The sequence below is a fragment of the Mustela lutreola genome, chromosome 9, assembly GCF_030435805.1.
Source record: "Mustela lutreola isolate mMusLut2 chromosome 9, mMusLut2.pri, whole genome shotgun sequence".
NCBI lineage: Eukaryota > Metazoa > Chordata > Mammalia > Carnivora > Mustelidae > Mustela > Mustela lutreola.
In genome coordinates this window covers 88,076,398-88,095,628 of record NC_081298.1, presented here as the reverse complement: position 1 = coordinate 88,095,628, position 19,231 = coordinate 88,076,398, and the positions used below count along the sequence as shown (strand labels likewise).

The window sequence follows — 19,231 nt, the reverse complement described above, 5'->3', positions numbered from 1 at the left end:
GTTCAAAGTGTCCACTTTCAGATACCCATTCCCGACAGCCCAACACACAGTGTTTCCTCTCCCTCTCCCTCCAGCAGTTACTGTGGTCTCCGCTTGATCCAAGAACCCAGTCATGCCTCGGCTGCTGGGTCACAATACTCAGAGCGCACCAATTTTTACCCTTATATCCACTGTGGTTCTCTAGGAAAACTGCATCACTTTCCTATCCCCTAGAAGTTAAGCCCTACTGCAGTGGTTTTCAACAGGAGTGGTACTGCCCACTGGTGGAATCCAAGGGAGTGCTTTCATTGTTGAAATAATTGGGGGGCATTCCTGCCATTGGGGGAGAGTTATAGGGGGTGGTGCCAGGTCCCAGCCACTCATTCTACTGAGTGTGGCCTTCACACATCCCAAATGTCCCATATGACATACTTGTGGATGAAAACCTTATTTATAAAGACCTCGGCCTAAACTCATTTCAAAATGAGGTTTTGTTTGTTTTTTTGGTACAATTTGAACACACACTTAATTTTCTAGGAATGTAATTACTGTGTAAAACATAGAATGAGTTTTTACTTTGTATTATTCAGAATGTTTCTAAAAATTGCTCATCCTCCTGGAAAATCACATCACCAATGGCTAACTGTAGGATCTGGGTACCTTAATTAATTACACACACCAGTATCAAGCAACAGCCTGCATTTACAGCTGTCTCATTAATGGTGACTTTAAATTCAGAAGCAAGTGCCTAACCACTTCATTTTAGGATCTCTACATATGGAAACACGTTATTTTTATTATAAGTTAACTCTCTTTTTATCCTTCTGTTGAGTCACATTGATGCTCTGAAATTGAAATGCCCTGAAATTCTATTTATGGATTTCATTTCAGGATGAAGGATTTTATAAAATATTTGTTGTAAAAGACGGGCAATAGGACGAGTCAACTTAAGCTAGATTTTGAAGCCAAAATCTTTTCATGTGAACAGTTTGCTGAGGACCTCCTTTGCAGGCTCTATGCAGGATGCCGGTCTTGATATATAACAAAATCCCAGTGACGACCCATTTGTAAAACACTGAATCATTTACAATTTGTGCCAAACACACCCATTAATACTTATTTCTGTGGCTGAGTTGTTTACCTAGCACTGGAATCTCCAGGCAACCATTTGCAGTGTCTTTGGTTTCGGAGGTAGGCAGGTCTGACTGCAACCCAGGTTGGCAAGCAATCTAAAATGACTCCTGGTAGTAGTCACACTTTGTACAATACCCTCCCCTTGAGAGTGGGTGGGGCCTATGACTTTCATCTAGCCAACAGAATACAGTATGCGGATGGGATGTCATTTTCATGATTAGGTTACATAAAATTGGGGTTTATCTTTTGCTGTTAGACTTTCTTTATTGCAACTCAGTATTTTTTTTTAAGATTTTTTTATTTGTTTATTTGACAGAAATCACAAGTAGGCAGAGAGACGGGCAGAGAGAGAGAGGGAGAAGCAGGCTCCTTGTCCAGCAGAGAGCATGATGTGGGGCTCGATCCTAGGACCCCTGGGATCATGACCTGAGTGGAAGGCAGAGGCTTTAACCCACTGAGCCACCCAGGCACCTGCAACTCATTCTTTATTAAAACTCATTGACCTGTACATCTAAAATGGGTGCGTTTTACTATATTTAAATAGTATCTCATATCTGCTTAAAAGGCTAAAAAGTGAGATACAGTGCTAACCGCAAAGAGTTTACAACCAAAAAAACACATACTTTCAAAGGGATGACTGCACTTTCTATAGCTCAGCTCTCAGATATTAGTCCCTGGGAAGGCACCACCCGGGGGCCATGAGATATGTAGCAACCATAAAATCATCCTCCTTTCCCCTGGTCCCTCTGGTTGTCACAGAGCAGGCGCAGTCCCTCCTGCCCATACTAAGGGCAAGGAGCTGAAGCTATAGAGTAAAGCAAAAACATTTCTCTGCACTCTTCACAAATAACGTCCTTGGTGTTGTATCTAAAAAGTCATTACCGTACTGAAGGTCATTTAGGTTTTCTATGTTTTCTTCCAGGAGTTTTAGAGTTTTGCGTTTTACATATACGTCTGTGACCCATTTTGAGTCAATTTTTGTGAAAGATGTAAGGTCTGTGTCTAGGAGTCAGATTCCAGCTGTTCCAGCCCAATTTGTTGAAAAGATTATCTTCGAGCCATTGTATTGCCTCTACTTCTTTGTTAAAGATCAGCTGACTGTATTTACAGAGGCTCTCTGTTCCGTTCCATTGATCTATTTGACTGTTGGTTCCCCAACACCACACTGTCTTGATTACTGTTGGTTTTTTTTGTTTTTTTTTTTTTTTTAAAGATTTTATTTATTTATTTGACAGAGGGAGATGACAAGCAGGCAGAGAGGCAGGCAGAGAGAGAGGAGGAAGCAAGCTCCCTGCTGAGCAGAGAGCCCGATGCGGGGCTCGATCCCAGGACCCTGAGATCAGACCTGAGCCGAAGGCAGCGGCTTAACCCACTGAGCCACCCAGGTGCCCCAATTACTGTTGTTTTATGGTAAGTCTTATATAGTCGGGTAGTGTCAGCCGTCCGGTTTTGATCTCCTCTCTGCAAGCTTCTTACCCCTTTTTCCTTTGGCTCTTAAACACAGATACTGCTATGAAGGAACTCTAGCTTCCTTACTCCCGAGCTCTCCTGCATTCAGGGATCAGCTGCTTGTCATGCAGGTAGGTTTGCCCCTCACAGCTCTGTCTTTAGGCTCACATTCACAGAATTAACTCTGTGTGCTTTCAAAATAAGAAACATTTGAGCTGGAGGAGATTTTAGAGGTGGTCAAGATCGACACCCTCATTTAACACATGGGGACACCAAGAACCTGGAGACATTAAGCTGGCTTACATCTCCCATTCATGCTCCATACCTAGGCTAACATCATCCAATATGGTAGCCATTGGTTGTTGGACACTTGAAATATGGCTGGTGCTGGGGAGGATCTGAATTGTTTTATTTTATTTACATGTAAACGAGTTAAATGTAAACACTTGTGGCTGTGTCTATCCTACTGGACAGTGCAGATCTAGAGTTTTGCGATCCAGAGTCTGGGTGTAAGGACCAAATGGTCTTTCCATGCTTCACATTTACACAGTACCCGATTTCAGAGGGCTTCAAATCGCTGAGCTCTTCAACTTACTCAAATTCTCAAATATTTCATTTTTCTTATTGGATCCCTAGAAATTTTCCTAAGTTACATAATACCAGATCTACACTGGACCAGTTTCTCTAACATTAGTGGGCTGTGAAAGCAATTTACTAGTTACCATTATTTTATGAAATATGTAATACATTAGACAGAATTGAAAAAACCTGCATGTATCACATTTAAAATGCTGTTTTGGCACTTGCTTCATGTTGCGTATGGGGGAAGGCTAGGGAGGGGGTAGATGTGTACTGAAGCCATAAATTTAAAGTACATTTCTTAGAGTAGGTCTAAGTCAAAAACATCTGCAAAAATATCAAGTCCACACTAAATCCAGAGTCCACGTCAGACCAAATTAGGAAAGAATGAATGGACAAGCCTTTCCAGTGCTAGAAGAACCTTTGGGTACATTACTTAAACCGAAATCCTGGTAGGAGAGGAGGCTGAACTCCTGTTAGTGGTGGTGAATGTGCACGCAGCTCACACAATGAAAAACTTCAAAAATGTTCCTTCTTTATACATCTGGTACTGTTTGCTCTTCTGATCCTATTTGTCAAGGGTGGTATGCATTTCCCTGTCCTATAGGAGAAGAATGGAAAACAATTTACTGTTGCTTAGGTATATTTTTTTGTTCCAGAAATATTTCCTTTTATTTAAGTTCAAAAATTCTTTACTGAATTTATGAAAATTTCAAAGACTGTTCAGAACAGGATATAGCACGGTATGTACACCTGCTAAACATTTATTATCCTTAGTGTTTATTGTTACAGAGTCGGTTAACAAGAACATGCCCCTTCAGATCTCGGTACCCCCCACGAGGCTGGGAGCAGAGGAAGGGCTGGGGGTAGTGGGCTCACACTCTGGTGACAGTGGGGGTGCAGGAGAGTGATCTATCCTCTTTTTGAGGCCCATCTCCAGTTTTAGATTCCAGCTGGAAAGGTTAATGCCAGGCCCCTGGCGTGGGGGCCTTTTCGGGAAGTAAGATTGAAAACAGTTTTAATTCTTTTAACAAGTGGACTGGGGCTATCCCTGAGGGGCAGGAACACTTGACAGTATCAGCAAGACACTCCAGTATTAATTCACTTAATCTTTGTAACAAATGCAGGTAGTAGATACTATTATTAGTCTCATTTTACAGATAAGAAAATTGAGGAAAAGAGAGGCTTAAAGACTTGTCCATACAGCTGGTAAGTGATAGAGCTGGATTCAAAATCAGGTAATTGATCCCAAAGTCTGCTTTTAATCACACACCCACCCCCAATGCCCGCACGGCACGCCCCCTCACTGGGTGTCTGCTCTTTTCAGTCTCAGAACTATTCAGGTAGTCTCCTGGGTGGTGGAAGGAAAGGTGTCAAGGTAAAACCTTTTATTATTTTTTTAAAATAACACGCTGCCACTTTTTCCCTTTGGTGACTAATTAGGCTGAGAAATCTCCATTAATTTGGATCCGTGTTAGATTTGCTAAGAATCTTCCTCTTGCCTATAGAAGAGAGACATAGGCATAGGCCAAACAGCCTCCCATGGCCAACAGTTAAAAGAAATTATTCACTATTCACTCTCTTGACTACAACCTAGGGGCTAAGATTAGAGCTCAGTCTCTGATAGGTTTCTTTGAAGCTATTAAAGAAATGTGTTCTTTGCAAGTTGAGAGGCATCATATTCACACCAGTCCTTGACCAGGAAAGTCAGTCCCTCACGCCTCCCTCTGTGAAGGGAAAGGCTCAGAGCACTGTTCAGTGTTGAAAAAATGAGCACAAGAATTAAACAATAAAGCCTAGAAAACTGGGCAACGGGCAAAATCTCTCTTGTGTCTACCAGGCACAAGGCTGTGCCCTGCTACACTTTTGCAAAAGACAGTGGCCTCTGGGAGGGAGACAAACCATTAGAGTCTCTTAATTTCAATAAACAAACTGAGGGTTGCTGGGGGGTCGAGGGGGAGAGATGAGGTGGCTGGGTTATGGACTTTGGGGAGGGGATGTGCTATGGTTAGTGCTGTGAATTGTGTAACACTGATGAATCACAGACCTGTACCCAAGAAGCAAATAATACATTATATGTTAATTAAAAAAAAAAAAAAAAAGACAGTGGCCTTGGGCCATTCTTCCAGATGCCAATGCAGACAGAGCTCTGGGCCCAGGAGCTGTCCCTACCTGCCACCTTTGCAGATAAGCCTCTGGTTTTCCAACTGAAAACTACAAATTTTAATACCCAAGGGAATGTTAGAAGCCAGTTCTTTCCACTTATAGCTGAAGAAAATTGAGGTCGACTGGTCAACTTTAGAGACCACAAATATGTAATACAGGGGCCGGGGTGGGGGGTGGGGGGGATGGTCGGGGGGAATGCAGAAACTGCAATGTCAGAGAGGATACATGAGGATTTCTGCTCCCTTTTAGAATGGAAGGCTCTTCTAGGTTCAGTTTTGACTTTTGTACATTTTCCAAATGTCCCACGTGTTGATTCTTTTTTTTTTTTATATTTTTATTTATTTTTTTGACAGAGAGAGATCACAAGCAGGCAGAGAGAGAGGAAGGGAAGAAGACTCCCCACTGAGCAGAGAGCTGGATGCGAGGCTCAATTCCAGGACCCTGGGATCATGACGTGAGCCGAAGGCAGAGGCTTAACCCATTGAGCCACCCAGGCGCCCCTCTTTTTTTTTTTTTTTAAGATTTTTATTTATTTATTTGAGAGAGAACATAGAGGGAGAATGAGAAGGAGAAAAGCAGACTCCCTGCCGAGCAGAGAGGAGAGCTTGATGCAGGGCGCAGGGCTCGATCCCGGGACCCTGAGATCATGACCTGAGCCGAAGGCAAATGCTTAACCTACTGAGTCCCCCAGGTGCCCCCCCAATGTTGATTCTCTTAGTTCAAAACATAGTAACTGTTCACTTCTTTTTCTCCAAGCTCCATGTAGTTCCCAAAATACCTAAAAACATAAGCTTCAAGTCATCCTGAGCGCCCCCAAATATTCCCTCCCCACAACATTCATTCTCTTTTCTTTCCGACTATGAAAAGAGGGCCATCCCCATAAGTTCATGTGAAACAAAGACAACATCCTGATAGCTCTGTAATACCACTCCGCATATAACCAGAGCAAGCAGAGTGGGCCAGCCCTGGTCTAACAGCTTTACAAATGTTAACTCAGGTAACCCTCAGAGGAAACTTCCAAGGTAGATACTTTGAGGATGCCGGTTACAGAGATGAGGAAGCTAAGACACAGGGGTTAGGGACATGCTCTAGGAATCACAATCAGTAAGCCTTGTTAGGGACCAAGAAGTTCCATAATGAGTTCTTCATAACCTGTTTCCCGGTCTCTTTGGTGTTGCATCTGTTTCATTTTGGATGAACAGTCACAGCTTGAGCACTTGGGTCCCACCCAGTTCTGAGAGTCCTTTGCTGTTCTGGGTCCCCAGGCATAAAGCTCTGGGCTGCTCAGGAGGAAACTGGGACTTTCCCACCTGCCAGTTGCTCTCCATCACCCCTTCTCAGTTCTCAGAGGGCCTGCTTCTAGCACCTGTGCCTCACAGACACTCTGTGGCCTTTGTTATTTCTAAATTCATTGTGTGTTGGGAAATCAAACTACTCAGCAATGGCATTCTGAAAATTGTCTAAAAGTTATAAAGAATGTCTATGAACTTCATTCCTTTCTGACTTGTAGTTCCATCTTGAGAAAAATTAGAAATCGTAGCAGAGAGACTCTGAGGAGCACCCCTACCAGCAAAGCCTGGTCATCAGAGTCTCTCTGATGAGAAGTCAGAGACTTCTCCCACTCCTTCTGCCTGTTTGAGTTCTGGGCAGTTACCCAGTGACGGACTGCAGGATAACTGAGGTGGTTGCCAGCCGGCTCACTTCATTCAGTGGCCACAGGCAGAAAGGACTGTGCCCTGCCTTTGCCAAGGAACATGCCCAGAGTCCCACAAAATCAGCATCTGCGGGGTTTCTTTGAATGAAGCAAATTTAAAACTTTGACTCAGGGACCCAGGAAGCACTGAGGTTATGGCTCAAAACTCAGTTCCCTCTCACCAGCTGCTCAAGGTGAAGGCTAATCAGAGCAGCAGTACACAGGCCTTCCTTCACTGCCGGGGCTCAGGTCCTCTGTTTAGAGCAAGTGGGCATCTGCCCTGACCCAAATCACATTCTTACCTGATGCCCTTTTGGCCCAGAGCAAACATTCCTGAGATATTTGGACTAAATCAGCACCATGACACCATTACTATAGCAAACTGACTTGGGGGAGGGAAGAGTGGGAGAAACAGAGCCCTGAATGCTGGGGCACAAGACCCATATTTTCGCTAATCCCTCTTTTGATAAACCACTCTGTGACCCTAAGCAAATCACTTAATCTCTCTCAGTTTCCTCAGTTGTAAAATAGGATCATACCACCTGCCCTACCTTTATCCGTGAGCTGCTAGAGGCTGGTTGTAAGAAGTCTTATGAAAGGCTGCCTATTCCCAATAAGCCACAACAAAGGTTCTCTTAGTCCTTTCCAGCACCTGCAGCCCAAGTCACTGAAAAGTCTGCACCCAGACAGACCACTAAGCCATGATGCTGGGTTACCATTCACTTCTTCTTCTTCTTCTTTTTTTTTTTTTTAAAGACCCCATCCATTTATTTGACAGAGAGAGTGAGCACAAGCAGGGAGAGTGGGAAAGGGAGAAGCAGGCTCTCCACTGAGCAGGGAGCCCGATGCGGACGGATCCCAGGACTCTGGGATCATGACTAGAGCCAAAGGCAGATGCTTAACCTACAGAGCCAACTTACCATATACTTCAGAAGCAATTAACCTACACAGCCAACTTACCATATACTTCAGAAGCAATAGCCGTAGGGCTTGGTTCTAAACCTAGAAAACCACAATCAGGAACTAAGATGTCCTTCCTGAGACAGGTGGTAATAAAATAACCCCTCACCCTATTTACTGTCCCTCTTTTGGAGATAAAAGAATGCTACTGAGCTTCTCTCTGGGGTACCACCAGCAGATCAGAGCTGGGCATCCATACTTCCTTTCCAGGGCCACTGACCCCTGCAAAAAAGAATCTTTTAACCCCATAACCACCTTTCCTCCTGGAGAAAGCTGACTAATAAGTGAATGTAATAAGCCAAAGGCTTTCTCAACCTTAGTAGACTTTGTTTTCAGCACCCACCTAAAAGCCCCCCAAACTATAAGGGTTTCGAAAGACTCCAAATATCAAGCTGCTAGATACCAAAGACTGTGATCATATAAAAGTCCTAATAGCCACCTCCATCTGCCTTTTTGGTAAGAACTTTTTGATCCCCCTCAATGGAGGGTATGTGTGTGTGTGTGTGTGTGTGTGTGTGTGTGTTTAATACAAAAGCCTTGGACTTTTTATTGTTGTTGTTGTAGTTTCAAATGAACACACTCTCAAGTGGCAGACAGTGATCACATTTTCCAGAGGGAGAAAAGGAAATAGCAGGAAGCCAAGTAACTTTGCCCAGGGTTTGCTGTTTTTCACAGCCTTAGCCATGAGGAACTCTGCTTCAGTGACTCCAGACAAAACATACCTCCAAGGCTCCGAATCCAGAATTTTCGGAAACCTGGAGAAGGAGCCAACTGAGCTCCTCACTCAGCTGAACTTGGCCAGGATGGTAAATTCCTCCAGTCTGCAATTTTCCCATCTGTGAACTCTGGGCTAATGGAGAAACCGAGAGAGGCTGAGGCTTCGGAAAATCCAGAAACAACACTGCATCTCAAGGGATAAAATGCAACTTCTAGGAGTCACAAAAAGCAAGCAAACTCCTTCCCCTCTAGAACTCACCCTTCCAAAAATAAAGCTCCTTGAAACTCACAGTATTCTACAATGGTCCTGACTATGGGTTGGACAGCAACCTGTCCCAACCCCTGAGAGAGCCATGTTTCTGGGCAGTGGGCCTCATACCACTAACCCCAGCCTCCTTATCCTTGGGTCCACTGACAAATCTTCAAAAATTGCCACCTTCCTCTCAGCCAAAGGGCTGAAACAGGGAAGGCCAGAGATTACAGCTGAGGATGATACAGGCAAAATCTAACTAATGCTCCCAGAAGCTTTCAGGCATCGTGGGGAAAAAAACAGGGTGAAGCTATTGGGGTGTGGTTGGGACGTTTTTACTGGTAAGGGCAGCCAGATGGTATAAGGAGCACAGCATAGGTGAGACACTGTCGTTTCCCTAACACACACTCCACCTAACGGTAGGCTGGTTCATCACCCGCAGCACATTAATAATGAACTCTTAGCAATTTATGAGGGTGGTGTGTGCGTCTGTGTGTGTGTGTGTGTGTGTATGCGCGTGCGTGCCCGCGCGCACTGGAGTGCATTAGAGAGCACACTGTGCACTTGGCGAGGTGGGGGTTGGGGAGGGGCGTTACCTGGCCAGGTCGAGGAAAGAGTCCACTGTCTCTTTGGGGACCGGAGGGGACCCCGACTCCTCCAGCCCCAGGTCGCTGGACTGGAGGGTCTGTGCGCCAGAGCCGGGCTTGATGATGAACGCCAAAGCGACGGCGAGCGCCGAGGCGCCAAGCGTGGTGAGGCCGAAGTAGGCGATGGCGATGCCGCCCAGGCGCCCGAGAGAGCTGGCGTCGAGGGAGGCGGCGCCCGACACCAGGCTGCAGACAACCAGCGGCAGGATGATCATGCGCAGCATGCGGAGCAGCATCTCGCCGGGGAAGGACAGGTAGGCGACTTGCGTGCGGGTGAGGCCAAGCCCGCGCAGCGCTGCGCCCAGTCCGGCGCCCGCCACCACTCCCGACACCGTGAGCAGCACCAGCGCGTGCCGCTGTAGGAAGCCCGCGCAGCGCCGCGCGCGTCCTGCCGCGGATCCCGGCGCGCCAGGCCCTGCTGCAGGCCCCGCCTGGGAGCCGTCCAGGTAGCCGTTGGTTTCGCTACTCTTCTCCATGGCGCTGCCCGCGGCCCCAAGCTGAAGGAGGCGGGGGACTTGGCTCGGGGATAAGCTGGGAATCTCAATGAACGGATCTGGCAGTGCGTCCGCCGGCTGTACCTCGCGGGTTAAGCCGGCCCGCGGGGAGCTCCCGGCGCGGGTGCAGAAGCAGGTGGGGAAAGGGCCAGGAGAGGCAGGGGAGAGAAAGCAGGCTGGAGCCCCGGCCTGAGTGGTTCGCGCCGCGCCCAACCTTCCCACAGCAGCCGCGAGCTGGAGATGATGCAACGCGGGAGCCGCGAGAGAGGACGCAAATGGGAAGAGGGGAGGGAGCCGGGAGCAGCCCAAGCCTGCCCCCTTCACACCCGGCGCCCCGCCCCCCGCGGCTTCGGCCAATCAGCGCCGGGAACCGCCGCCGCGCGCCCCTCGCCCAGGCTGCGGGCGCGGGGGGAGGGGCGGCAGGGTTAGGGGCGCTGCCGGGGCAGCTGGGGGGCCGGCCAATCCCGGCGCCCGTAGCCACCTCCCTGTCCAGCTAACTGGGGCGGGCTCCGGGTGACCGCGGCTGGGCACGGCCTGAGGGACGGCCCGGGCTCGTTGGCACCTGCCAGGGCCTCTCGGGCTGGCCAGGATCTGGGCCCTCGGAGTCAGAAGGCCCGGGAGAATGTGGAACCCAGCTACGTTCTTGGTCCTGAGGATTGGGGGAGGGGAAGGGTTCCCTCCTGGGTGGGTGTCTCCGCCCCCGCGGTCTGTCAAAGAACGCACCGGATTCTCTTGCTAAAGGGCCGCGTGCGGCTAGGCCCCCACCCCGGACGGTCCTCCGGTCGTGTCCTCCTCCAGCCTAAAACCTCTCCTCCAGGAGTCCTGTACGAGAAAGCACGCCGGGGTGCCCAGCGCGGGCCTGGCCCTGAGACGGAAGATGGATGATGGATGGATGAATTAGAAAAACGATAAGGGCTCTGACAAAGCCTCAGCTGTAAGTGAAACGGGGTCCCGGGTGGCACCAAACCCAGCTCCCGGGCTCACCACTGCGCGCGCTCGTGCTCTCCTAGACAGAGGGGCTTAAAGCCTCCCCGCTAGGCCTTTGGCCTTCGGTTGCCCCACAGCTGTGTGCGGGCTGTGTGTCTGGGCTGTATGTAGACCGAAGACGCAAAACTCCTACAGAATCAACGGCTCTCTCACCACCACATCCAGTTGCATTTCTACTGGGTAGTAGACAAGCCACAGGATTTTAACCTCTTCCATCTCCCGGCCCCCAGCCGTGGCGGGAAAACTGTACATACAGTGGTTAGCCAGCGTGCAAAGATGGTTTCTTAATGTTAACATTCGATTCATTTCCTTTTTATTTCAACTTTTATGTAGTATCTGCTCCGGTCATGGCAGATATATGAGAGACCTCTGCAGAGTCGTTTACTACCTCTGTCACATGTATTAGTTTTTTCATATTTTCTCATGCTGCGCTTGAAAGGAATTGGTCTTTTAAGGCTTCTGTGAAAAAGAAGTCTTCTGTATTACATATGGCTAAACTGAGTTAAGGAGGAAGGCAATTATTCTAGATCTCTTGCTGAAAAGGAGTCATCTTAGAACATGTCATGACAGATATTCTTGCAAATCAAAATGCCTTCCTAAGGAGCTTTAAGGAGCTGTCCAAATTTTGAGATCAGGGAGGATTTCCTTGCTTGAAGCCAGCCAGCCAGCCAGCCACTGGCTGGAGTTTGCAGGGGGTTTTTTGTTGTTTGTTTTTGATGGAGGGAGGGGAGCATGTGAACATATTTTTATGTTTTCAGAACACAGTTTATTTCTCTGTGTGCACTGAAGAAAGGATTTTCTACAATACACTCTCTATTTTTGCCAACCAGCCCCTCCCTTTGTTTTGATGACCACTTTTTTTTTTTTTTTAAGATTTTATTTATTTATCAGAGAGAGAGAGGGAGCACGAGCGAGCACAGGCAGACAGAGTGGCAGGCAGAGGCAGAGGGAGAAGCAGGCTCCCTGCCGAGCAAGGAGCCCGATGTGGGACTCGATCCCAGGACGCTGGGATCATGACCTGAGCCAAAGGCAGCTGCTTAACCAACTAAGCCACCCAGGTGTCCCTTGATGACCACTTTTACCCAAAGGACTCTCAGATCATGTTCTGGAAATGAATTTTACCTGCTTTATATATCCACCTGAATATCCTGCAGGCATACCAACACAACATGTCCAAAACCAAACTCATGGTGGCATTCCTCAAGGCTGCTCATCATTCTGGACCCCCTATTTCTGTTACTAGCATTACTGACCACCTAGTCATTACTGTATGAAGCTTCAGGTGACCTTTGGTTCTTCCTTCTCTAGTGTCTCTTCTCATCTGATCAATTGGCAAGTCCCACAGACAGTCCTTTCGCAATATTTATCATATCTATGCCTCCCATCCATTCCCACTGCTACCACCCTGGCTCAGGTCTTATTTCCTCACTTGTTATCTCAGCTGCCAAAATGTTCTCCTAATTAGTCTTCCCATCTCCAATGCTCTCCTTGTTCCAGCCATCCTATATTTTGCCTTGCCCCAGGCCAGTCTTCCTAATGAATAATATACATGTTAGGATTAAGTTCCACTTTTCCAGTAGGAAAAAAAGAAGGAGCAATGTCTTCTCCCTTTAAGAACATTTCCTAGAAGTTGTTCATGCTATGTGCTTTGTATTTCATTAACCAGAATTTACAACATGACTTTACCTAGCTGCAAGAAAAGTTAAGAAATGTCGTCTTTATTTTGCACAGGCATATTCCCAGTTAAAAATTGATGCTTCTGATGAGTAAGTTGTGGGAATAAAAGGGACAGTGTAGAGAATATAGTTAATATTATTGTAATAGCATTGTATGGTGACAGATGGCAGCTATACTTGGGGTGAGCACAGCTTGACATATAGACTTGAATCACTATGTTGTACACTTGAAACTAATGTGACACTGTGTGTCTACTGTACTTCAATAAATAAATTAATTTTTAAAAATTTTTTAAAAGACTGGTGCTTCGGTTACTAAAGAAGCAGGAAGGGATGGATTCTAGGGCAACTCCTCCATTCCACTTCTTGTTCAAAAGCTTTCAGTGGCTCCCACTAAATTAAGAATGTGCTCTTCATCCTGGCATTGAAGACCTACCAGGATCTGACATTGTCTCTCTCTGCCAAGCTTGTACCTTGTAGGCATGCTACAAACACAGGGCTGTGTGCTGCTTCTACATTTTTCTCGCCTCTGCACATAGCCCCTGTTCACTTCTCTCCCAAAGCCTTTCTGCAGCCCCCTTGCTCCCACTGTGCTGCCCACACTTTTGTGCACCCCAGAGCTGTGTTAACAGTTAACCCTCCATTGGGAGTGAGGAAAGCCCTGCCTTAAGGAACGCCCTGCCTTGCTGGCACTTTCCCTGGACATAAGTGTGGTGCCCAGTGGGAGAGCAGTGTGGGGAGTACCTTATGCCGTGCCTCATGTTTGAACTAGAAACCCCTCCCTTTAAGTAGGAGCTGGTGTCTGGCTTCTTTTGGGGAATGGCTGCCCTGGAGCTGCTCTGCCTCCACGGGAGGCAAACCAAGAAACAGGTTATCAGCTCCTAGCCTCCCCAACAGTTGCTAAAGGGTTTAACTTTCTGCTTTCTTTTTCTTTCCCTTTTTTTCCCTTAATTCCTCCCCTTCTGCGCTTCCATTACATTTCTTTCGTCTTTTCATAACTTTACATGTCTCCTCCCTGTCAGTATTTAGTACAAAAAAATCATTGATTCTTATATTTAGACACGATCCCTACAACACTTACATGTGTTTTCTCTGGATTTTAGATGTGTAAGTACCACATTACAAAATACCTTGCAAGTGGTGCAGTCTGATACCACTCGCCATCACCACCACCACCATCATTTGGTGCTTGAAACTCTCAATAGGCTGGAGGACTGCTCGGTAAGTATTTCCTCTCTTGTTTCTCCCACTTGGATGGGAGTATATTTACTCACCCTTTTGATTTTGAGCTTGACCATATGACCTACTTGGCCAATGAAATAAGTGGACATAAAACAAGCAAAGGCATCGATATGTTTTGTGGAGTTGCACTTAGACTCCTGCTGATGTGCGAGTCGGCACGTCCCAGGTAGATGTTGCCTCTTTAGCTTGGCATTAGGACAAAGGTGAGAAACATGTTTGAATCCAGCCTTCCCCTGCAAATCCAACCACCTTGCTGCCTAAAGACATCCCAGGCAGCCCACGGACCCCTAAGTAAGAAAAATAAAATGCTGTTGTTGAAACTTACTGAGTTTTGGAGTCATGTGTTATGCTGTCTCATTGTGGCAATAGCTGAGTCATATAAATCCTCCCTTCGACATCTGTTCCAATTATGTTTTTATAGAACAAACCACTCCAAAACATAGCAGCATAAAGGTACAGCCATTTTCTGATGCTCATGAATCTGTAGGCCAGAAATTCAGATGGGAGCCTTAGCAGGGGAAGCTTCATGACTGGACGTGACTGCTCCAGCTCGACCCAAGCCACATGCCTGGAGAGCTGCTGGGATCCTCGGTGCCTTTCCACATTACGTGTGCCAAGGCTGGAATGTCTAAGAAGGCTCTTCATTCCCACCACAGGTGCCTGGGCTAGTGTGGCTGGAATAGCTGGGGCTGGGAGGGCATCTCTCTCTCTCTTCTGTTTGTCTGTCTGTCTCTTAGTGTGGCTAGTGTGGGCTTCCTCACAGCATGGTGATTGATCTGAGTGTAGTCAAACTTCTTAGAGTGGTTGACTTTCCTCCTTCCCTCCATTGACCACCTTGTGGTGGTCAAGCAAGTCACTAAGACCAGCCCTGACTCAAAGGAGGAGAATTAGACTCCCCCTCTAAAAAAGGGAATAGCAAAGAATTTGCTGCCATCTTTGATCCACATAAAGCTTAAACATGCATGCATTCTAGATCCACACACATACGTCAGCTGCTTCTAGAAGTGCCCTCGCTCTGAGGTCTCTTTGGACGACTCTGTTAGAAAGTCCCTTTGGGATCATTTAGTCATGTTCGTAAAGCCATGGCTGCATCACCTGTCATGAAGAAGAATTCATTTCCCTCACTAAAGCGATGCTTTTTTAGTGGATTTTTTTTAATATAAGAAGTCATAGATATGGTGTTTTTCCTACATTGTCAACAGTGACTGTTTATCACTCCTAATATACTTATGTATTGGCCAATACTTGGTATTGTACACACTTGAAGGCTTCTGCTAGTCGAGAGATATTATCAGTTCTGTTTTCACATCTGATGCCAGTTCAGTATTTTCCTCATTATTTCACTAGAATGATAATGGCATCACTAGAATCACATAGTAGGAATTATCTTCTGCCATGAATGGACTAAAAAGGGAAAATGGTATCCCACACAGGCCAATTTGGATTCCAGAATACGTCTTTACCTTTACTGAGAGATACCAGATAGTTTAACAATTATAACAACTATACTTAAAAAGTTAAACTTCAGTCTCATTCTTTGTGTGTCAGCAAAACACAGCTTTGTAGAAGATACAGTGTGATTTTTAAAAAAGATTATTTGCCTTTCACATAGATCAGATTACTTGGCAAACAAAGCAAGTGAGGTGAAAATCCAAAATAATAAATAAGGTATTTTTCTTGTATGGTGGACAACTTCATGAGCAGAGGCATTGTGGCGTCAAAGCACTGGTGACTTTGTAATTGGTGATCCTTTCTCAAGCTTCCCCTTAGTATCATCTCTAGCCACCAAAAAGAAGGAAAAGGGAAAAGGGGGCCATGAAGATGCCCCTAGAATCAAAAGGTCAGGTGCAGACTCAGATAAACACTGTGAGTCAACACTAAAAGGGAATTTGGTCAGAGTGGGAGTAAAAGGCAGAATGAAACAGAAATAAGTCTGTTTCTTTGGTTTTAGAGAGTAGCTAAAGCTATGTTAGCTGACATGTGCTTTTTAGAGAGAACAGTGAACCGGAGCATCAGAAGAAATGCGTACAAGATGGGAATATAGGGGCGCCTGGGTGGCTCAGTGGGTTAAGCCGCTGCCTTTGGCTCAGGTCATGATCTCAGGGTCCTGGGATCGAGTTCTGCATCGGGCTCTCTGCTCAGCAGGGAGCCTGTTTCCTCCTCTCTCTCTCTCTGCCTGCCTCTCTGCCTACTTGTGATCTCTCTTTGTCAAATAAATAAATAAAATCTTAAAAAAAAAAAAAAGATGGGAATATAGGTTAGTCTGGTGTCTGTGTTTTGTGGACAAGGGTTCTACAGGGAGGGCTTTGATTCATTGACACAATTAGATTCTTACTGAGTTGCTTAATGAGCATAAATCATTCTGCAAGGTCCATTGAGTGAAATACAAAAAAAAGGAGTATGGATTACTTGGGGAGCTGATCAAAGTGCATATCCCTGAGCTTGGAGGATGGCCTAGGAACCTGCATTTCAACAAGCAAATCCTCCTCCCCTTCATTACCCTACCCCGTGTTTCAATCAAAAAGTATATACAAGGGCACTGAGTTAACAGAGTTTAGAATTAAAGAAAAGGTCTAGGGTTAGGTGTCCGAAGCCTATCGATTAAGTCCTTCTTCCTGAGGAGGGTCTTCCTCAGCTTATAGGGTTATGTCCCCAAATTGAAAATATCATAAGTTGAAAATGCATTTAATATATCTAAACTATGGCCCATCAGAGCTTAGCTTAGCCTACCCTAAGTGCACTCAGAACATTTGCATTAACCTACAGCTGGGCACAATCCTCTAACACAAAGCCTATTTTATAATAAAGCATTGAATATCCATTGTCATTATTGAATATTGTACTGGTGAAAAAAATTGGAATGATTGTGTGGGTGCAGATTGGTTGTAAGTGTATCAGTCATCAACCCTGCTGACTGTGTGGTTGACTGGGAGCCGGGGCTGCCACTGCCCAGCATCATGAGAGAGGATCTTACTGCATATCACTAGCCTGGGAAAAATACCCAAATTTAAAATTCAAAGTACTGTTTCTACTGAATGCACATCAATTTCACATCATGGTAAAGTAAAAAATCATAAACCATACCACCCGGACAATGCGAAGAGAAGAAGCAGGTGGAATTAGAGGAGAGGGATGTTGGATAGGGTAGAAGAGAAATGAACATCAATCAGAATGGGTTATGGTTCCCCCCAAAATTTAGTTTAATTTAATTTAAACCTGGCCCTAGAATTCTCTGAGGTCTGTTTGGGAAAGAGTGGCAGACTTGTGAAAAGATAATTAACCTTACAAGTAGAACTCAGTGGTCATCAAACTTCACTCTCATTAGAGTCATCTAGAAAGAGTTTAGAAAGAATAGATTCCAGGGGCTTAAGTCCTGGAAATTTTATTTTTGTAGCTCTAGGGTAGGACTTGGTCATATATTATTTATGTTTCCAGTTAACAAATTAACCAGATATAACAACCCAATCCAATGGAATCTGAATTAAAAGAAAAGCAAAATCACATTTTGAGACCATTAGGGAAAGTTCATGTATGTTAAACCTAATGTTGAGTTTCTTAGATGTGACAGTAGTGTTCTGGATAATAGGACAATGTCCCCATTCTTAGGATAGTGCCGAGAAGTATTTAGGGATAGTGTCATGGTGTCTGCACGCCACTCTTGGGTGGCTTGGCAAAGGGGAAATGTTTGTACCTATACAGAGACCAATGTGATGGAGGAGGCAAGATGTTACTGGCTGTTCAAGCTAGGGGAGAAGTATATGGATGATAACTGTTTTGTTCTTGAGATTTTCTTCAGGCTAAAAAATTTTCAAAATTTAAAACATTAATTATTTTTACAAGAGAGAATAAATGATGGCAAGGGGTGGTGGTGCGTGGGGTAAGAAGGCTCCATTCTTGATTTTGTTGTACAGGAGATTTGGGTAATATTACCAGGAAGTATGAGTTACAGAAGCTTGAACAGTGAGAGAGAGGTCACTGTGGGCTACAACTGAGGTTCTCCATGCATTTTCTTATAGGATACACATGACCAATGACGCTTATACTCAGTGTCCACAACTATAGTGAACCTAGGCTTAGATGTACTTCCTGGCTACTGACCTGAACCACAGCAGATTTTCCTCCTACTTAAGAAAGAATGTTGGCCTGCAAGTAAGTGATGTTATCATATGGATAACTTTGAATTCATTCAAGTTTATTTTTAAAACAATCATGCCCAAACTTCTCTATTTTTGTGTGGAAGGGTTTTGAAAATCCAACCGATCATTGTAATATACAAAGAAAATATAGATTACTTGCTATCTGTAGCTGATCTAATCTTTGTTTTGGGCAGTCACAGCACTGGTGCTTCACCAATTGGGAAAAGGCACAGACATTGTGGTAGATTCTGAAAATAGCCTCATTCTTCATCTCTCCCTGTAATCTGACTTTTTGTTATGTTACTTTTCAGGGTCCTCCAACTCAGTCTGGACTCAACCATATGATTTTCTTTAGCCAATGGGTATACCTGACCCAAGGCAAGCAGAAGTTTGAAATAGGCTTACACATTAGGCTTTTCTCTTGTGCCATTGTCATCAGAACATGCCTGGGAGGAAGAGAGACACACGGAGCACAGCTGAGTCCTCAGTCATCATAGCAGAGTTCATCCTCGATCAACTACCAGCCAGACTACCCCAAACGTGGAAGTGGAACCAGCCAGTCAGTTGAGCTGTCTAGCCGCTCCCTACCACCACTCCGAGAAATACGAGCAATAAAAACCACTGTTGTGTGCCATGAAAATTTTGTGGTTCTTTGTTACAGTGTTAGTCCAAATCCACTAAGCAGCAGATGCTGAGATGGAAGAAAACATACAAGGATTTTATGCAGGAGTAGCAATGTGAGAGAAAAAAAGTGTGGAGGGAACTGCGCCCCAGGACAGCTGTCAGAAGACAACGCAAGTCTGACCCAGATGAAGGAAGGAGAGAAGGAAAGTTGGGTAGACGAGTCTGCCATGCAGTCTAAGGGAAATTCAGCCTCAGCTATGGTGGCCACCATGTGCAACCTGCAAACATTGGATTATTTCATTATATTCCCTGTGTGATCATTCCCAGGTATTTACTCACAATAAAAACATATATTATTTTAGGGGGCGCCTGGGTGGCTCAGTGGGTTAAAGCCTCTGCCTTCAGCTCAGGTCGTGATTCCAGGATCCTGGGATTGAGCCCCACATCGGAATCTCTGCTCAGTGGGGAGCCTGCTTCCTCCTCTCTCTCTGCATGCCT

At 45.7% G+C, this 19,231-nt stretch overlaps 1 protein-coding gene and 1 long non-coding RNA gene across 3 annotated transcripts in view; one reads left to right on the top strand and one right to left on the bottom strand.

Annotated features, from left to right (window-relative positions):
- The window catches only part of SLC1A4 (solute carrier family 1 member 4), a 25,530-nt gene extending 15,130 nt beyond the window's left edge, over window positions 1-10,400 (bottom strand). Inside the window, exon 1 of the mRNA XM_059187831.1 lies at window positions 9,524-10,400. Within this exon, the coding sequence (XP_059043814.1) occupies window positions 9,524-10,050 (527 nt within the window). The 5' untranslated portion in view covers window positions 10,051-10,400. The remainder of the gene's footprint in view (window positions 1-9,523) is intronic.
- LOC131840209 (uncharacterized) lies at window positions 9,695-19,231 on the top strand. Of its 2 annotated transcripts, XR_009357271.1 has the most exons (4): window positions 9,739-9,828; window positions 10,886-11,002; window positions 17,990-18,122; window positions 18,421-19,231. It is a non-coding gene; the product is annotated as an uncharacterized LOC131840209 (long non-coding RNA). The 2 variants fall into 2 exon arrangements; XR_009357270.1 differs by lacking the exon at window positions 10,886-11,002 and having other exon boundaries at window positions 9,695-9,828; window positions 18,421-19,229.